At 47.3% G+C, this 19,320-nt stretch overlaps 1 protein-coding gene across 1 annotated transcript in view; it reads right to left on the bottom strand.

Annotated features, from left to right (window-relative positions):
* Window positions 1-17,682, bottom strand: part of LOC131560739 (TGF-beta receptor type-2-like) — a 30,058-nt gene extending 12,376 nt beyond the window's left edge. The window contains exon 1 of the mRNA XM_058809670.1: window positions 17,556-17,682. Within this exon, the coding sequence (XP_058665653.1) occupies window positions 17,556-17,607 (52 nt within the window). The 5' untranslated portion in view covers window positions 17,608-17,682. The remainder of the gene's footprint in view (window positions 1-17,555) is intronic.
* Window positions 17,683-19,320: the final 1,638 nt, after the last annotated feature.

Raw genomic sequence — 19,320 nt, 5'->3', positions numbered from 1 at the left:
AGTGGCTTATGTAGAAATATTTATTTATACATTTTTTTAAAACTTAAATAAATGCACTCCAAAGTGTTCAGGTATGAACCTGAACTACAGCAGCTAATTTTTTGGAGCTGTGGGCCATCCATGATTCTCTGGCTGCCATGTCCCTGACCCACCCAGCAGTGTTGGGTGCTCCCAGCCCCTATGGAAAAGGCAGTCATAGCTCACTGTGCTGCCACAGCCCTCACAGGGATTTTCATCACCAGCTGTAAGTCTGAAGAAAAAAAATTTGCAAAATTCCTGACTATGGCTCAGGGAGCCTCAGCCCCTGCCAGCACAGCCATGGGCACCCCCAGGTCTGGCAGTGACATGCAGGAACTCCTGCATTCTTTGTGGACACCTCTGAGACCTGTCTGTGTGCCCAGCTGAGCCCATGGACCCTTTTTAAGCATATACTGTCCCAGCAGCAAAAAGGGGTTTTCAACCTCCCTGCTCCCCAAATCCAGGGCATGCAGCCTGCTCTGACAGCATCCCACGTGCCTGCTCTGCTTCCCTCACCAGCCCAGACCCCCTCCCTGCAGCAGTCATAAAGAACTGCTGGAAGGCTCCCACACAGAAATAAACCATTTACAAGCTCCCATGGCCTTGTATTTAGGGCCAAGGTTAATGGTGAGGGGAAAATCTGGGAGCAGAGGAAAAGACTGTTGGATCTGAAGGGTGGAAGGAGGAAATTTTGGCTTTAATGGCCCATGCCAGGCTTAAAATGCAGCTCAGCAGGGATTGTGTTGTGCCAGGTTTTGGGGGAGCAGGGAGCAGGGTAGGTGAAGATGCTGCCCACAGGCTCTTGCTCAGCATTCCCCCATCCATGACGCTGCTCTGGCCCTGCTGGGGCACCATGGGATTTTGTGGAAGACCTCAAGAGATCCAGTTACCCACATCCGTTTGAGGGTGAGCTACCAAAACTCAGCTTCAGCTGGGATTTGGAGCACCTGCAGCCAGCATGAGCGACCCTCACCTCCCTGCCTTGCTCTGCCAGAGCAGGGCTTGTAGAATCTGAGCCAAAACTCCACTGGAGATGAGAATTTCGGATGAGGAACAGAAATCAAGCCCAGCATTTGTGTGCAGCCTTCAACTTACAGCAACAGCCACTGCACCCTCCAGACTCCCTTTGGGTAATTTTATGGGAACAGAGAATTGAAGGCAAGCTGGTTTCTCACCCCAAACCCCAGCCCTGCCAGGCCCAGGCCTGAGCTCTGGTGGTGTCACTGCCTCAGCTCCTGTGCCACCCTTCAGCTCAGCCCACCCATGGCTCATGCTGTGCTCTCAGCATCTGCTATGGGACTGGCTCAGCACCAGCACCCAGGGACGCCTGCAGCCTCTGCAGAGAGTAACAACATCACAAATCCAGGTCGTGGATGCTGCTGGTGCAGGATGAGGTTGGTTATTTATGTATTTATGCCCACCAGGTATGTTATTTACTTATTTATATCGAGGGTTTGCTTGGGATCTCAGGGCAGAACAGTGCACTGGTGTGTGTGCTGGGGATCTTGGCTTGGCTGTGCCATGCAGAGGGGAAGCCAGGGCAGATGAAGGAGTTAAATATGGAAACAAGAGCCAGAAATACAGCAGTAACTGGACAAAACCCTTTGGAGACAAATTGTTCTAAACTAACTCAGGCTGTGATTCTGTTATCTGCTCTGCAAGAAAGAGCAGGGATATCTCTTTTTTCTCCCCCCCTCCCTCTTGTCCTAGGAAGCTCAAAAGAGCCCAAAGCCCACTGCAAAGCTCTTCAGGACTGTGTGTCCTTCCACCATTAGCTGGTAGGTACAATTTAACTGCCACATCACTCATCTTGGCCCTGATTAGACCCAGATGAACACTTTCAATATTAATAGTCAGATGATTTAATAAAGCTGCACAAGCAGTAAAAGTAACAATACACTTCCATAAACGGGTTCCAGATGTTGCCAAGGCAAATGCTAAACATCAAAATACACACTTCAAAAAAAAAAAAAAAAAAAGTTGGGGGGAAAAAAGAAAGCTGGATAAGCAAAACTTGGAACAAACTATAAACTAATTAAATGTGGGTTGAGTTTTCCAAAAATAAATTGAAGCCATAAGGATGTGATGTGAGCCAATAAATAGTACAGTTAGTCAAAGTTATTGTAGAAGGACAGTTGGAGGGATGGTTTGGAGTCACTGATAGGTGGGCTCACAGCAAGCTTGGCTTCCCATCAATAGGGAGCCTTGTTCTCCTGTGCACGAGAGCAGGATCAAATCTGCTGGTATCTGTAACTGGGACCCCAGAGAGGTTACTGAGAGAATATGAGATGATTTTCTAGTCAGGGAATAATGGAAAAACAATGCCAGAAGTGCCTGTGTCTCTCCTGCAAGAGCAGCAGGGGTGACACCAACACCCAAGGACACCGGGATATTTTTCCTGCGTGTTGGGGCAGCCTTCCAGGCTCTCATTGCCCACAGGGCATCCACAGACTCTGCTTGGCCACCTGCAAAGCCCATGCAAACGCCACTGCTGTAGTCAATAACCCACCCTCTTCCCCATATCCCCGTAGAGGAGCCATCGAAAACAGCTCCCTGAGAGAATTCCACCCCAGTCCCACTGCTGCTGTCACAGAAGCAGCCACCCACAGCAGCTGAGATTTCTGCCAGCAGGACCTGCACCTGTGAGAACATGGAGGGGATTTTGTGAGCCCCTCTCCACCACTGCAGCCCCAGAGAGCAGGTGGGTCACCCAGGAGCTCACTCTGGCTCCAGGTTTCCCCACACTGTGCTCCCCAAGGAGGAGGAACCCCTAAGGAGCAAGCTGGGGGTGCCTGGGGGTGCAGGCACAGCACTTTAGTTACAGGCAAGGAGAAAGCTCCTCACAGCCCAGCAAGGGCAGGAAATGCATTTTCACTGAGGGGCAGAATGAACGCTTTCAGTTCTCAAGTCTTCTCCCTGACATGGTGCTTTGGGACTGCTGAACACCAAGATGGGGTTAAGGGAATGTGTTTGGAGTGAGGTGCTAGGGCACTTACCCCTGTTCCCAGCTCTTCCCTTCCCAAGGTGGAAGGAGACCAAGGCTTTTGTTACACAGGGCCTCCCCTATGGGACCTTCAGATCATGCTCTGTCTTGCAGTGACAACTATCCTTAGATTGATTGTATTTCTCAAGGACAAAGAAAATTTGTTAATTCTTAGGTTGTAAATGTTGTACAGTGAGGTCTATCCCCCCTTTTCTGCATATCTCAAAGCACCCCAGGAGGGGCTGACACTGTTTCAGCAGTCACAGAGGGCTGCCCAGCTTGCTGCTGCTATAGGGGCTCTGGAGGCCCCTGCATCATCTTTTCCATGCAAACCAGTCAACCTGTAATCCCCAGGCTTTGCCCTGGGAGAGACCAAGGCTGGGGAGATTAGCTGAGATGCTCTTTGCTTTCTCTAATGAGCACTCAAGCACAGGACTGGGGAGCAGCTCTAACCCAACCCTGTTCTCCCTGGAAGCCCCCAGAGAGGTGCCCTGGTGGAAATACCACCTGCACTGGGACCTGCTTCCCCACCTGGGTGAGCCTGGGCTCTGCGGTGAGTCCTGCGTCTCTGCCAAGCTCAGGATTAGGTTTTGCTTTGGGCTTTTATCCATGGTTAATGACACAAGTATGCAATAACAGAGCCTCATAAAATTATTATGAGAACAAACAAATTCCTTCCCTTTTATATGCAGCACTTTGTTTTTAAGATTAATCCAGCAGCAGAGCTGATGGGCTCTGCTCTCTTGCTGACCCATGTGAGAGCACCAGGTGTTCCCCATCACCAGATTACTCCTGAGCTGCCTCCTCCATGATGCAGCAGCCAGTGCCACAGATGGGCACCAGGGCAATTCCTGTGCCCTGATTTCCAGGAGATTCTGTGCAGGGTAAGGAGTTCCCATGGAAGTTGTTCAGCATGATCTGTGTAACAGTGATCCCAGATTTCTTGCAGTCTTGCCTGATCTTGTTGCAGCATCCTGCTGTGCTGCAGAAACTCCCCAGAACCAGACCTCAAAGTGTTGTACTTCTATTTTGGATGCAGCTCAGTTTCCTCCCGTTCTCCATGGTGGGGTCTGGTGCTGCTTTCAGATGCTGAGCCAAAGAGGTTTTGAGTGTCAGGCTGCTCTTCTCCATCCATGTGTTTTACACTGCATCTTTATCTTTGTAGGAGAGGTAGAACAGGCCAAATGGAGCTGGAAAATCTTAATATCACAGTTTTTGCCTCTGCAAGGCACAAGCCACTGGATCTCCCAGGAAATCCATCAGTGCTGCATTCGGATCAGGGCTCCACCCTCAGGTATGTGATTGCACATGGTCCTGCATAATAAATACTGCATTTGGCAGAGTACAGTGTGGAGCAAGGAATGAGGCAGAAATGTTTCCTGGTGCATAAAAAAGGACTGATTTTGATTGTGTTAGACACCAGTTCTTCCGGTGCCAGGAGGACATGCAGTATGCATTTCTGGTTCACTTGGACCTTCTTCAAAGGGGCTGGTAACTGACTTACTCTACCACTTATTTTTCTTTTGTGAAAATATCCCTTTAAACTCAGTGTTTAGCAAATACTGCTTAGTCCCATCACAAAGTAAATTGGGTATGGATCATAACAGCAGGCTCCTCCAGTCTCTTTCAGATGCTTAAATTACATCATGATCTAACTTCACCCAGGGGAGGGATGAGCTCTGCAGATTGCTGTCTGTCCTTCTGCTTTGGTAATCTCCGGTGTTTCTCGGGTGCCTTTCACAAGTTTTCTGTGTATCAGCACAATGACTCTGCCTTTGGGGTGTGAGGATGTTTGTGCTCAGGTACCCCAGCATCCAGCAGCATCCAGGCAGGCTGCAGTGCCAGGGGCCAGCGAGGAGATGCCAGCAGAGAGAATTTGGCCAGAGCAGTTTCTCTTTGATTGTGGTGGGTTGATGTCTGGGTGCGGACAGGGGAGTGCACCTGGCCCTGCACTCCCCACCTGCCCCCGCAGCCACTTGTCTCCTCCACCCACTCTGACCGGGTCTCGAATTTCTTTCGCAGATTTCACTCTGTCCCCCAAAGCTGCTCCTGCTGGGACAGCCCTGCTCCAGCCCTGTGTCCCTGGGTCGGTGTCCAGCCTGGGGCTGGCAGGGCAGCCTGTGCCACAGCCTGGGATGGCTGTGCCAGCAGGGATGCCGGTGGCGGGGGGGCTGCAGGGGCAATTATTTGCCATATTGTGCTCTCGCTTGTGTTTAAAAACAACAACAGCTCAACTGACTCATAGGTCCTACGGCCTCTGAGTCATTTTTTATTTCTGGATTTCACTGCTCTGCCCTTTGCAATGAAGGGAGTTGCATGCTCACACATACACACATACACACACACACATCAAGTTCACATTTGTTTTTCCCCTATAAAAACAAAACGATTTCCATACCATTAATGAAACAGAAATGATTTGACTTCGCGTACTCTGGCTTTTATTTTCCATTGTATAAACTCTGCAGATGAAATAATGATGGTTGTAAAGTAAACCTCTCTCTCTCTCTCTTTTTTTTTTCCTTTCCCTTTCCAGGCAGCCTCTTTTCGAAATAGCAATAGGGAGTCACTTACAGACTTGGCTTGTGCTGTGCCTGTAGTAATTAACCCCTTCATGCCCGGCTTTTCCTCTGTTGGAAGTCAGCCACGGCGTGGGTGAAGGCATCGGCAGGGCTCCTCTGGGACCAGGAGCAAAGCGGGGGAGCAGAGCAGGCAGGAAAATGTGGGAAAGGAGGCCAAGGGCTGCTCCAGGCAGAGCAGTGGTGAGTGCCTGGAGCAATACACCCGTGGGCTGGGCAGCTTTCCTGGGAGAGCCAGAGTGCTGGCACTGCAGGGCCAGAGGCACCTCCAGTCTTCCTACACCCCCCACTTCTTTTGGGTTTAAATCAGCACTACTGTTTTGTGTCCAGCCTGGCAGCCCCGTCCTGGGTCACCTCCCTTCCTCCCCACTCCCCAGGGACCACCAGCGAAACGCTCTCTCTCCTCCCCACACACTGCAGGATAATCTGTGGTAAATAATTAATCACCTAATCTTGCTCTTTTTGTTTGCAGGGCCGTTGTGATTTTAGGAAGCCCTCGGGGGAGCGTTCCTGGGGTGAGGTAACACCTTACACAGCAGCAGAGCCAGCTGGAGCTGGGTGTGCCAGCACCCCAGGACGGGCTGAGCTGCCCTCCCCACAAGGCTGTGACCTCTCCTGGTGGACCCTCACCATCACACACAATCTGTCTGTCCTCAAGGCCTCCACATGTGCCACAAGCATTTTTCCTGATCACATTTATCCTGCAGCAGCACAACCTTGCATCCCCCCAGCATTGGTTCAGATGCTTCCCTGCTGCCTGGCCTGGGTGTGTTGGTGACACTGACTTACTGCTCCTCTTCCCAGACTGGGTGATGTGTTTTATATTATTTCTCTTGGATTTATTAAGCATTATGTAACTGGCTAATCAATCCCGCATGCGATGCAATCGTGGCTGATTTCATGTCAGTGGAAAGTAAACAAAAAAATTGCTCTGAAGTGGCTAAACTGAAATTCATTTCCACATGCAGAGCAATTCCTGGAGGATCTTTCCCATCTCCTCGTGGTTAATTTGCATACAGGCTCTCATGCAATCCATTAGAAAAGAGTTATGGAAAAATTGCACATAGATCATGACAGTGTGTTACGAGGAAAAAGTATTAAGATGAAGTTTATTTTACTTAAATATTTTTAAGTAAGTTTTTTGATTTCTCCTGTGCCTTGAAATGTGTGACACTTGCCTATTTTTTTTTTTGTCTTTCAGCTGAGGAACTCAAAATGTGAAAGTTACTCCCAAAGAAAGTTTGGGATTAAAGTTTGAAAAACCAGGCAAGCCAACCCTGCAGCCCTGAGGTCCTGAAGCCCAGCAGGACCCAGCCCAACATGACAAGGAGAATGTTCTGCCCTTGCTGAGCTTTGGAAGCACTGTAAATATCAGGTGAGGCAAAAACTATACCCCCATTAGACTCTGGACTCAAGCTCTTTCAGGAGAACCTGCTTTCTGGTGTCATGGACAACGTCTTTCCCATTAACACCAGTTTACATCCAGAGACATTGAGCTGAGGATGAGGGAACGTGGAGTGGATAAAACAATAGTGGCTTTGCACTATTTCATTTGTTTTTCTCAGTGTCTTTGAAACCTTCAGCAATGTCTGAAAATGATGTGTGTATTTCTGGATCCACTTCACTGAAATATCAGTAAAGCTGGTGGTTGGGCTTACCTGGTTGCATGTTATTTGCATTACTTTTCAGTCAGTCCCTGAGGCAGCCAAGCACTGCTTCACCTGGGCAAGAAGCTCAGTCCAATTAGGCTGAAATGCTGTATTAGACCTGGCTGGGCTCTTGGACCATGTGACATCATTTGCCAGTTTCTGGGCTGGAATTTGAACACAAAGGTGACTCAGCTGTGATCCAGGGACAGATGAGGGGGGTGAAGGGGCAGGAAGGGACAGCCCTGAAGGCAATGCTGGTGGGCAAGCTCACAGCTCCATGTGGGTGTCACCACTGCACCTACCCTTGTGCTGACTTGCTGGACGAGGAAAGCTGTCCTGAAACAAGGAGAAAACTCAAAACTTAGGGGTTGTCCCCTGTGCTGGAGGCTAGTTTATTCCTTTGTGAGATGAGCAGTGATGCTCTGCATCCTTCTTTGAAAAGAGACCTCAAAGGAGGGTTGAGGATTAGAACAGAAGGTTCTAATCCTCACAGGAATCCCTCACATTGCCCAGAAAGCAGCTTAAGAGTAGGGTTTTTTTACTCCCTACCTGCTGGGTATTGTGGGACATTGTGTAATTATGGTCAGTACCTCCAGAGCCATGACCAGGCCAGGCCAAAGCTTCCCTGGCAGACAAAAGCAGGTATGAATTTGCCTGGTAATACCTGTACTCACCCATTTAGGCATTTGTCAGCCACTGGGCTATGACTGTCACATGAGGGGAGCTATAACACAGACCAAGTTTTGCAGCCATCCTTGTCTGAAGGTGCAACCTTGTTTGACAGCAATTCCCTTTCATTGCACCTCTGTCCCCATTTCTTTCTTGTTCCTATATTCTGCTGTCCTTTCCACCCTGTTGTATTGGAAAACCCTAGAGAGAGCAAGCCAAGCCAGCAGCACAGCCTGAAGTGCCTAGGAGGGAAAAAACCCCACAGCCAGGGGTCAGCCCAAGAGAAAACTACCATGGATATCCACACCATGGATACATGTGGGACCTTCACCAGCATCACAGCACAGCCCCAGTGCCACGGCAACTCCCACCAGCCCTGACAGCACACCAGGGGACCGTGCCACCCCTCCTTGACAGATGGAAAGCAAAGCAACATATTCAGGATCTGAGGAGGTGGGGAGATGCTGAGTTTCAGCAGCTCATAAGTAATTTTAGCAGCTCTGCCAGCACCTCTGCTTATCTGGTCCTGCAGGGTGAGGCAATGCATTATCAGCACATCACAGCCTGGGGCATGTGGGCTGCCAGTGGGGTTTGCAGGGGGCTGAGCTGGCACATCCCCAGTGGAAGTTGCCTTCTAATGATTGGGGATTTGCCTGCCATATTTTCAGAGCCTTTCCAAGATTTCAGCCCTTTGAAGAGCCCTTTGCAGTGATTCTGTCCTGACTAAATTCTTGCCTTGAAAATAAGTCCATTCTGCCACCTCCCACACTGCTGGGGAGCAGGAGTCACTGCCTGGCCACGCTCGGGTGGTTTGAGCTCATCCTTGCAAGTTGCTGCAGAAACTGCTGAGGGTTTTAGAGCACTTTTAGGACCAAGAGCTGCCTGGCAGAATGCAACAGTCAACCAAACCCACTCTGCTGTTGCCACCATTTTTATTGCTCCTGTTTCTGCAGAGGCACCAACAGTCTATCCTATATCCCAATCAACTGCAACTTCTGCAGCTCATTCTCAGATGCAGCAGTCATGAGTTCCCCCTTTTACACAGAACAAGCAGCAGCAATCAACCAAGAAGCAAAAACATGTGAGCTGCCAGTCGGTAGCAGACATTGCTCTGCCTAAACTAATGCCATTCAAGTAAAACTTCTGTGCAGCAGTCAGTGTTTTTTTATAATTATCATCATATTATGCTCTGGAATTCAATTTTCTGTGTGTTTTTCAGGCTCTGCACGAATCCTGGATTTCTGTGAATAGATGGAATTGAAATGGAAGGATACCATGCAAATAGGTAAACACGTCAGAAACTTTATCTGGGTCACATTTGGGCACCAGGGTTTGCTCTGTTTTAAGTGCAAATGGGTTGCTGGTGATTCAGATGAACTTCCTGAGGAGTGTTTGAAATTCCTGGCACACATTTGGCATCCCATCTGCTGGAAGGTCTTTGATGAGCCCACAAAGTGACATTGGACTGGAGCTGCTGCTCTTCATCTCTGGTTGGACTTTTATGATTGACCAGTTTGCATTTTTTGCATTTGTATGACTTTGATTCCCAAGGAGAAAAAGGGCTTGCAAGGGACTGTGTCACAAGCTGCTGGGGCAGAGGTGTTCTGTGAACTCTCCATCCATGTGCTGTCATCAGCTTGTTCCAACACTGCCAGCTCTTTATGTCTGCTGAAATCATTACATAGAGTAGAATTTTGCCCTCGTTTAAGCCAGCTCTAACAGTAATTAACTAATTTGTTCTGGCAGAGGGAACTTGAGGCTAGCTTGGGTTACAGATGCTAAAAACCTTCTGCCTTCTCCTGAAGTGTCCCACGTTTAGCACATAAATAGATGGTGTGTTCTTCTCTTTCATGCCCTTCTTCACCTGTGAAAAATATCTTTTAAGGAGCTTGTGTTCTAACTTACCAAAACTGCCCAGTAGGGTTGAATTGAAATTGAGTATTTTCCATTTTTTAAAGCAGAAGAGAGCTATGGCATGAGGGCAGGGGGACCAGGGCTGGAAAGGAATTTTTTGCAGGAATGGAACTGAGAGTCCTGTTGACAGAACCTGAAGTGCTTTTTCTTTGCACATAGAAGTAACAGGAGCTTGTGTATCTGTGCAATGCCTCTCAAGAGATTCCCCTTGCAGGGGAAGGAGAAGGTTCCCACAATCCCAGCCCCTGGGCAGAGCTGCAGCACAGCTCCAGGGAGATGAGGTTCAGGAGGCAGAGCCGCTCTTCCAGCATGGAAGAAATGACAAAGCAGGGAATGTTCTCTGTTCCCCATCTCCTGCTCCACAATCTCATCACTTTGCAGGAGTGCCTTGTCTTTTCAACTCAATAGCCTGCCTCTGGGTACCTCCTTAGACATGCCACAATCTCAATATGCTGAACAGTGCTTCTGCCCAAGAGCTGCCTCCCAAGCCACAGCCTGTTACAGAGCTGATAGCCCTGGCAAGGGTGAAAGGAAGGCACAGATGTGATGGTGATGTTCTACAAACAGGTGAGCACAGGGCACATATACAAAACCACAATAAATATTTGCTGAGACCTCACCCCCAAGCTAATATCTTCTGCCTTTGGTGGGAATGTCTGCATTTTCTCCCACTGAGTGCCTTTTGGCATATTAAAGACATGGCAGGAACTGAGATCCCAGGGGATCCATTGGTCTTATTTCTGTGGATGCTTGTACCCGGGGTCTATTGGAAGAAGGATGATTCATTCAACTGCTTGAGCTTACGGGTCTGTGTGTCACTTCCCACTGCAAGAAGAAGGGTCTCTTTGCTATCATGGACTGGTTGGGGCTAATTTTGGGATAGATCTAGCATGGAAAAAATGCTTTACGCAGCAAGACAGCAGCTGATTCAGTTTCTTCCATGCTGGATGCTGGGGTTTAGAGTCTCCAAGGCAGGAAGTTTTATCAAGCAACATCAAACAGATGTTCCTCATCGTGTTCCAGCTGCATTGACTGGCAACCTGCTCAGTCAAACACTCGAAGGGGACACAGGCATTCATTCTGCATGGACAGCAGTTTATTTAACAACCCACCTGGAAGCAGCAAAGGATCTTTTAAAGGAAATGTCTGTACCAGTGTTCATTGTAAATGCACCAGAAGCTCTAGTAGTCACAGCAGTCACAAGAAACATTTCCAGGAAGGGGCCTGAGTTATCCTCCTGATTTTGCAGGAAAAGTGAAGGAATTTTTCTCGGGATTTTCACACCTGCTGGTCACGGTTTGGATCCACATTGGCAACATCATCTTTTGATGGGGTGCACAATGAACTATGGCAATGCAGGATACAGCTAAGCATTCTGGTTTGGGATGGCTGAAGGGAGAATGGATCAGTATCAAAATCCCATTACTGATCTAAAGAAAAGGCCCCTCTTAGTGGCCAGGAACTCCTGCAGATATTTCTGAACCTTCCAGATGCAAGGATGTGTGTTGTTCCCAGAGGGAACATCTTCCTAAGGATGTTGCAGGAACTGAAGAGATTAGGAGAGATTTATTTGGATAGTGGGGCAATATCAGACATCAGTGGGTGTCAGCTCAGGTGATTGCTTTAGGGCTCTGGTCTGCCTGGATCCCAAGGCAGGGCAATAACCCAGCCCTGTTTGCTGGCAGCCGTGGCTGTGCTGGTTCCCTTGGCTGGCACAGGCACATCTGTGCTGCTTGGTGTGCAGGGTGTGCATTCGGGGGTGTGTGATGGTCCTGGAGGTCTGGACTCTCCAGCTCCAAAGCATGGCTAGAGGACTTGCCATTGAGTGCTGCATGGGCAGGACAGCAGCTCTTTGGAGGCTGAGTGAAGGCAGTCTGGAATTTCCTCCAGAAACTTCACAGCTCACCAGCACTGTCTGCAGCCAAGGAGGAAGCTGCTGGGGAAGCTTTCTTTGGACACCTACTTATCCAGAAAGACTGGAGTTTTGGGTTCATTGGAGAGTAACTGACATGGAGATAAAGGGGGCATCTCCATCCACAGTGTGGGAAGGTGAGAGGTCTTCCTGCCACCAAAACGCATCCAATATGATGCTGCTTCAGCTACTTTGAGAGTTGTGGCCACTTCGAGAGAGGCACAGGTGTAACTGGAGCACAGGACCTGCAAAGTGACCCTCTGCAGCTGCCACTGCTGGGACATCCCTCAGCCCTCCACTACAGCTGGAACTGCCCACCAGCCCCCCACATACACCATGCCCAGGCTGAGTGCTTCAAATCACTCAGCTCAAATGGTGATAACGTCCTTAAAAAACAAAAAATCTTGAATCCAGATAGCCATGTGCAGGGTCTAGGGTAACTCTTGGGTTTAGGCATGTTCTTGGGCTGCTGGAGTCCACATGGGCCACAGCCCTGTGTCCAGCACAGCCTGGCAGGCTGTGGTCACATTAATGACCCACATGCCACAATGAATTTGCTGTACTATAAATCAGCTGTCGTTTGTTCCTGGCTTATCAATGGGAAGGAAAACACTGCAGTGCAACAGCTCCATGAAAGTTTAAGTCTTGGAGCCTTATAATTAGTAGGAACATGGGCTGCAGAGGGGATAGCACGATAAGAAGGCTCTCCCACTTCTCCTAAAATTTTGACAGTTACCAGAAGCTGGCAGCAGAGTTTCAACCCTACATGGGATGTAACAAAAAGATGAACCAACAGAAGAAGAAGAAATACGACTCTGATGGATGCTACACATAATTTCCAGAGGCAGAATCACACGAGTTGGCTCTGAATTCAGGGATGTGCATGCAAGCAGGGCCAAGACAGCTTTCAGCCACTCCTTCACTTCCCACTGAAGATCCCTAAGGAAATGTTATCCCACAGTTGGGGTCCAGCACGGACATAGTGTAGGTTTGATAGGGCAGGCAGCCATCAGTGGTGTTATCTCCCTTCTGCATGGAGGCCCCTTCCAGAGCAAGGCTTTCACTTGGCACACGGCGCTGAACTCGGGATGTGAAAGGAGCAGAGTGTGTGGGAGCTGCTGATTTTGTCTCCTTGGTGGGACTGTTTTTTTTTAATAAAAGTATCAGATGTTGCGCTTCCTTGAAAACATGACAGCCTATGGGAGAGTTCATTAGTTTATGGCAAGTTGCAGCACTGTGGAGCCTGGCTGAAAGCAAATGTTATTGCAAAGAGTTATCACTAAGGGGAGAGGAAAACAATGTCCTGAGGAAATAAACTCGACAGAGCAAATCACAGAGCAATATAAAGCTGTGCATACAGGCAGTAGAGTGGAATTCTTTCTCAGAATAAAAGGCCCCAGTCACCTGTTTTTAATGCCAGTGTTTACTTTCTGAATATTCAGTGAATACGTGGGATACATCTGTGCAGAACTCTGCCTCTAATGGGAGTAACAAGTATCATGATTGCAGCTGGCTGAACTTATTTACTGCTAGTACACAAAAATGTCTTTGGGGCCATCATTAAACAGTGATAACACCAGTAAAATACCAGGAAACATCCGTTTTGCGTTGGTTGTTGGGATCTTTTGGTTAGAAAATTGTGTGTTTTAATTTCAAGTTGTACTGAATGTTTCAGAAAGTATTTCTTTCCTCAAAGGCCCCTATCAAAATGCAAAGTGAAGCTTTAGTGATGGTCAACTATACCAATGACCAGCCTGTCTCAAGTCTGAGCAAAGCTGGAGGTGCAAGGGGAGAGGAAATACCAGTTTTCATTCATCTCACATAGCTGTACACTGCCACTCTTCTTGACCTTCAGTTAATCTAATTCACACCAAGGACTGAAACCGTAGCATCAGATTTGGAGGTGTGTAAAGGTGAATTGAAAATAAGCCATCACTTTCCTTGCTGAGTCTCATAGCACTTGCAACATTGCAGTGCACTCCAGTTCTGCATTGTCAGGGTTTTTCTTGTGTCTTCCATTTTTATTTCCTAACTGGAGAATTTGCTGCAGCTTTGTTTTTATTTAGCCTCATGGTAGGATGCACAAGTTTCTCCTTCAGGCAGTGGGATCCTGTGCCTGCTCCCAATCCAGCTCCCTACACCGAGCCAATGTGGGGCTCTGGTAGCCCTCAGAGCTTTCTGAGGGTGGTAATTTTGGCTGTATTAAATCAATATGACATGGATTGTCACAACCAGCCCTGCAGCCCTGTGTCCTGGGGTGGGCAGTGCTGCTTAGCCTGGGAGGAGAGGTTTGCTCTGCTGCTCTGGCTTGCCCTTGGACCTGCACAGCTCCTTTCTGTAAATGCCTGTGAAATGGAGGGTGACTCTTCATTTGTCTTTTTCCTTCCCTCATCCTCTCACTGTTTGACCCAGTGTTGCTAAATTTTGCATGCATTGGTGTTGGGCTGCAATCCCAACAGAGCTCCTGCCTGAGGAGTGGGCTGGCATTTTGGTGGCACTACAACCTCTGGCTTTAGCTCTGGTGACCTCAGAAATAAGAGGCCAACTTCTTGAACAAGCTGCCTGAGGAGCCTGGGATAGGTCAGAGATTTCTTGGGCAGATCAAAAGCCAGAGATGCTTTTCTGACAGCCCTGGAGCTCCCTGTCCTGATTTATGAATTCTATATGCTCTATATATTTAGCTGAAGAGGCTCACTGGGGGAACAGTTTTTGCAAGCAGGAAAGAGAATGCGGCTTCAGAAAGCCACCATCTATCAGGAGATTACCCTCAAATGCACTCTCTGTAGAGCCATCAACCATGGCAAAAGAAGCCCAGGAGACTTGGCAAAAAAAAGGGTATTTCAGTGGACCAACATTTTTAACAGGAGACCTAGTTATGGGGAAGCACACTCAAACCCCAGGAACTGGGAGCTCTGGACTTGGGGTGGCAGACCTGCAACCTCACCTCATTTCAAAAATCTTCTTTCTCTTTCTTTGGAACCTCATCACAGCCCAAGGAGTACAGTTTGCTCTCCCTTGGTAAGTGCTATGTGCCTTGGCAGATTTGGAGTTTCACATCCTCTTCTGGAGGCTGGATGCACAAAGGCTCTGCCAGGCTCCTGGGGCTCTTACAGCCCTGAGAGCTGCTGTCACACCAGTGACACTTAGCCCATGTTCTTGAGGCAGTCTCCACGGGTTAGAGGTTGTGATGCTCTGCTGTCCCCTCTGTGAGATGAGACTGAGCTCAGCCCCTTGCCTGTTTGGATGTGAGCCCTGTTCCTGACAGATGGAGCACAGGGGATAATTTCCCAATATTCATAGAAAACAGGGCAGGAAAACTCCCAGTTCCTACTTCTGAGGGCAGAGTGTTTCCATGTGCAAAATACAGTAATCCTGATATCAAACCTGTAGTTTCTGTATAGCTTATGGACTTCCAAGGTGGTAGTCTTGCAGTCTTGAAGGCTTTGAGCAACAAATATCCACCACTATAACTATCTGCTGGAACAACTTTGCTGTGTTGTGCCCCATTTTATCTTCCAGTGTGCACATCTTGTTTTATCTCTGTTCCACAGAAGAGGAAGCCCTCTGTCAGAAAAGGTTTTCCCAGGACCTGGCTGTAGATGACCAGCTCACCTCCCAGCTCTCTCCTGGCCAACCTAAAGACACTGAAAGCCTCCAGCTCCACCCCCTCTATGACAGTTTTCCATTCTGAATGATCCTCATATTTTTTTTGTGCAGTTAAGTCCAGCTCTCTGTTCTGGAAGGATTTTCTGCCCACCTCTGTGAGGGTTTGTGTTTGCAGTGGTAAAACTACAGCTCCCGTCTTCATCTCCTGCTGAGAAAGCCATGTAAAATTGCTGCCCTCCAGCAGGCACTGCCATTGAGGAGAAGTTTAAGGGTGGATATCCAGGGTGAATATCCAGAGATATCCATTAAGGGTGGATATTTTGAAGCCTTGGTAGGGCTGGCCATGGAGAATTAAGGAAATCCAGTAGCTGAATTTCAGTGTTCTGGGCCATGTTCTCTATGGCAAGTCTTAAATCTCTGTGCTAAGAGGATCAACTTTGCTGCTGCCACCAAGCCAGAGCTGTCACTCTTCAAAGAGAGGCTTGATGAGTGGTATGATTTATTGCTTGAAGAACAGCTGATTGTGCATGTTCTGTCAATCTGGGGAATTTGAGGACCTAGCTCTTCCCTTCTCTTTTAATGTCAATGTGAAGTGGCCTCCTTGGGTACTTTTACTCTCTCAGAATGACTGTAGGGTCAATCTAACACTAAATGCAGAGGAAGTGGATGTAGTCCCAGAAAACATCTATCACTGGTGAGCTGAATCACAGATAACAAGCCTTGGCTTATTTTTTTTACCCTGTGCAGACGCAAATTTTGTCATCATATCACTCATATAACCTTTCCGATGAACTTAGTAATGGTGATATGTTTTGGTTTGGCTTCTTTCAGATTAAAACCTTGCCTTTTAGAAAAAGGAAACCATAAGTTAAATGACTCCAAAATTAGGTACTTCTGAAGTATAGTTAGTGGTCTTCTTTCTTACCAAAAACAACCTAAGACTGTGCTTTAAATAATAACTTGTAGTAACTCCTGCTCCAAATGTGATTAAGTTAGCAGGATGTTATCAGTATAGCATCCTACATTTCAAACCACACTTTGGGGTATTATCTACAAAAATTAATACTATAGATCTCCATAACTTTGAAAAATCAATCAGATACTATGTCCTAAATGTCCCCATCTGGTTCTCTCTGCTTCAACAGTTGCACCCATGGTTTTGTTTGCCTATACACAAATTACTGACCAATAATTCTTTTATTCCCTGGTCTTGTAGATAGGGGGATGCATGTAAAGTGAACACAGATACAGATCCCTGCCCCCAGTGATTTCATTTGGATGCAAAAATACTGGAATTATAATCCTCCTCCTTCATCACTTTGACCAAAAAGTGATTTTGGTTGCATTGGAATTTCTACATCAAGGGCAACAGGTCTGTGTTTGTAAGAGTTCACTTTTTAAAGTAGTGTCCATGCAAATATATAAATATAAGCTTTGTAGGGATATATGCCTGTGTACACATACACAGACTCTGTATATACAGAAAGACACACACACACATACTTAGGAGATGTGTATGTAACACTCACTTATATACAAATCCATTCCCTGTTATGAAACAATCATCAAGATATAAACAAGAAAAAGTTAAACCTCGGATGGGCACATTTTCAAGTGCTGCTGGAGAATTTTATCTACAGTACTGAAGAAGTGCTATCAAAACTGAAACAGGGCACTTGTTACAAAGAGATCTTTACGTAAGTGCTGGAAAGGTTTGCCGAATAACCAGATGTTGTTGCAAAGACACTTCTCCTCCCCCTCTCCCACTTCTTTCCTCCTTTAATAGTTCGATTAATTCTGCACATAAACCAGGGCTGATAAAAGTTCTAAGCTGCAAACTTCACCACATCTGGACGCTGTCGGAGCCAGATCGTTCAGCGATCGTGCACTTCAGTTGCTTTTCATCTCCCTCAATAAAATAAAAACTTCCAACAAGTAATGCTGACCTATATATATTTTTGCACTGTAAACACTGACATCTGCGAGCTGCTCCAAGCCAGCACACAGCACTTTCCACCAGGCAACCGCTCGCCCCTCGCCATAGGAGAAATACACAGTTGTAGCAGAGTATTCAGCTAAACTCTCTGCTATTTCCAATCCTCTGGCTAATTGCTGTCAGGGGAGAAATCAAAGATTAGCTGTTTTGCTGGAGGAAGGAAAAATAAATGACCTCTCTGAGTACGTTGCTTAAAACATTGCCTGACCAGAAAGACTTTTCTACTCACACAAGGAGAGCAGCAGCAGGGGAAGCAGACCGGGTCTCCTCCAGTGCCCCATTTCTGGACAGCCCTGGCCAGCAGCAGCCAGGCTCACGGCGGTGACCGGCTCATCCTCCTCGGGGCAGCGGTCCGTGCGAGGCTCCGGCTGCCAGCCCCAGCCCCTCTCTGCGAGGCTGCGGCTCGGGAAGGCGGATCCAGCGCTGAGCCCAGCTGTGCGTGGGGTCCGCCCAGGAACTGCAGTTTATGAACAAGCTGAGCCCGGCTCTCCTCTCGGAATATATACAAATATGAGCGGGGGGGGCTGGGGGAAGGAGCCGGGCTCTGAGAAAAGGAGTTTGATTTTTTTTTTTGCTCCCCCGATGTCAATGCAGAGCTGCTCCTGGCTCCGTACCAAGGATCTTTGAAGGGTTCCTAAAGCCTGCTGCATGCATCTAATCAGAAAGGCATGGGTACTCCTGCACGAGTCTTTCATCCGAGCAAAGCACGAAAGGTAATGCCTCAATATGCTGAGCTGCCATCAATTCACTACTTTCCTCCTGTATTTTAGAAATTATCTTTTAAATAAGCTTCAACGGGCTATATTTATAATAGGGATAATTAAAAGTTTTAGGGCAGCTTTTTCAGAAAGACCACATCAATGTGAGCTTAGCCTAAAATAGGTGCTTGCAACCCATTAAAGCAGCAGGATTTAAACGTATATGTTTTCCTGAATCAGGGCCTAAAATAATAACATAGGGCATTTAAATATCTGCTTTCTCCCCAAGATCTCCAACTGCTCAGTAAAAACCAGTAAGAAATATTATCCCACTTACAAAAGGGAAACTGTGAAATGTAGCAGAATTCTGACTTACATTAGTTGTTTACACAATCGATCAGTGGCAAAAGGAAGAGTAAAATCCTCAAACTCTCACCCTGTGATCTACCCCAATCCTTCAGATCAATGTATTTGAGTGTGGCAAAGAGAGATGCTGTTATTAAGGCTTTTTAGCCAAAAAAATAATATCTTATAGTTACTGAAAATACATTGATTAATTCTAATGCATACACTGTATTCTAATTCAGTGAATCTCCAGCTTTTTATTTATTCATTTTACAATTATTTTTTGATTCATTAATCAGTTTGAGGTGCATATGTAGTGTACCTATTGTGTGTGTATTCATTATGGTGAATATTTTCCTCCATTGGACTTGAAGGCCCTTTCTTTGTATCCATCTTGCTGATGATTTGCGCCCAGTTGTTTTGTAAACTATTTATTTAAATTATTCTGTTAGGGTGTTAAGTAATGGTGTCTCTTTTCCCATCTTCTGGGTTTAAAAAGGAAGAAGAGGAGATGTTAGATGTGGTTCAGGCACAGCTGTGATACACAGAGTGCATCTCAGATGCACAAAGTGCATCTCCTGTGCCATGGTGACACACACATGCCTCTGCCAAGGGTTCTTGGTCTGCTCTGACTTGCTCCAGGGTGCCCAGATGCAGGTCAGCTCAGCCTGACCATGGGGAAATCCCTGCATGTCCCTGGTGCAAGCTACACAGATCAAACACAGCCTCTGAGGACTAAGAATGAGCAAACTTTCAGCAAACTTTCAGAAATATGTCATTTTCCAACAAACATACTGGAACTGTTCATACTGGAACTGCTTTGTGCACGGTGGTCTCTTAGGGTGACCTGCCAAGCCTCCTCTCTCAGATTCAGAACATTTCAAAATGCCCATGGATTTCTCAGCCAGTTGGATTTTCAGATGTGAACTCTTGTGTGTGTTACAGGACAAC

This window comes from Ammospiza caudacuta, chromosome 8 (assembly GCF_027887145.1).
Source record: "Ammospiza caudacuta isolate bAmmCau1 chromosome 8, bAmmCau1.pri, whole genome shotgun sequence".
Taxonomy (NCBI): Eukaryota; Metazoa; Chordata; class Aves; order Passeriformes; family Passerellidae; genus Ammospiza; species Ammospiza caudacuta.
The sequence above is the reverse complement of the archived record's forward strand: the minus strand, read 5'-3'. Positions and strand labels throughout refer to the sequence as shown.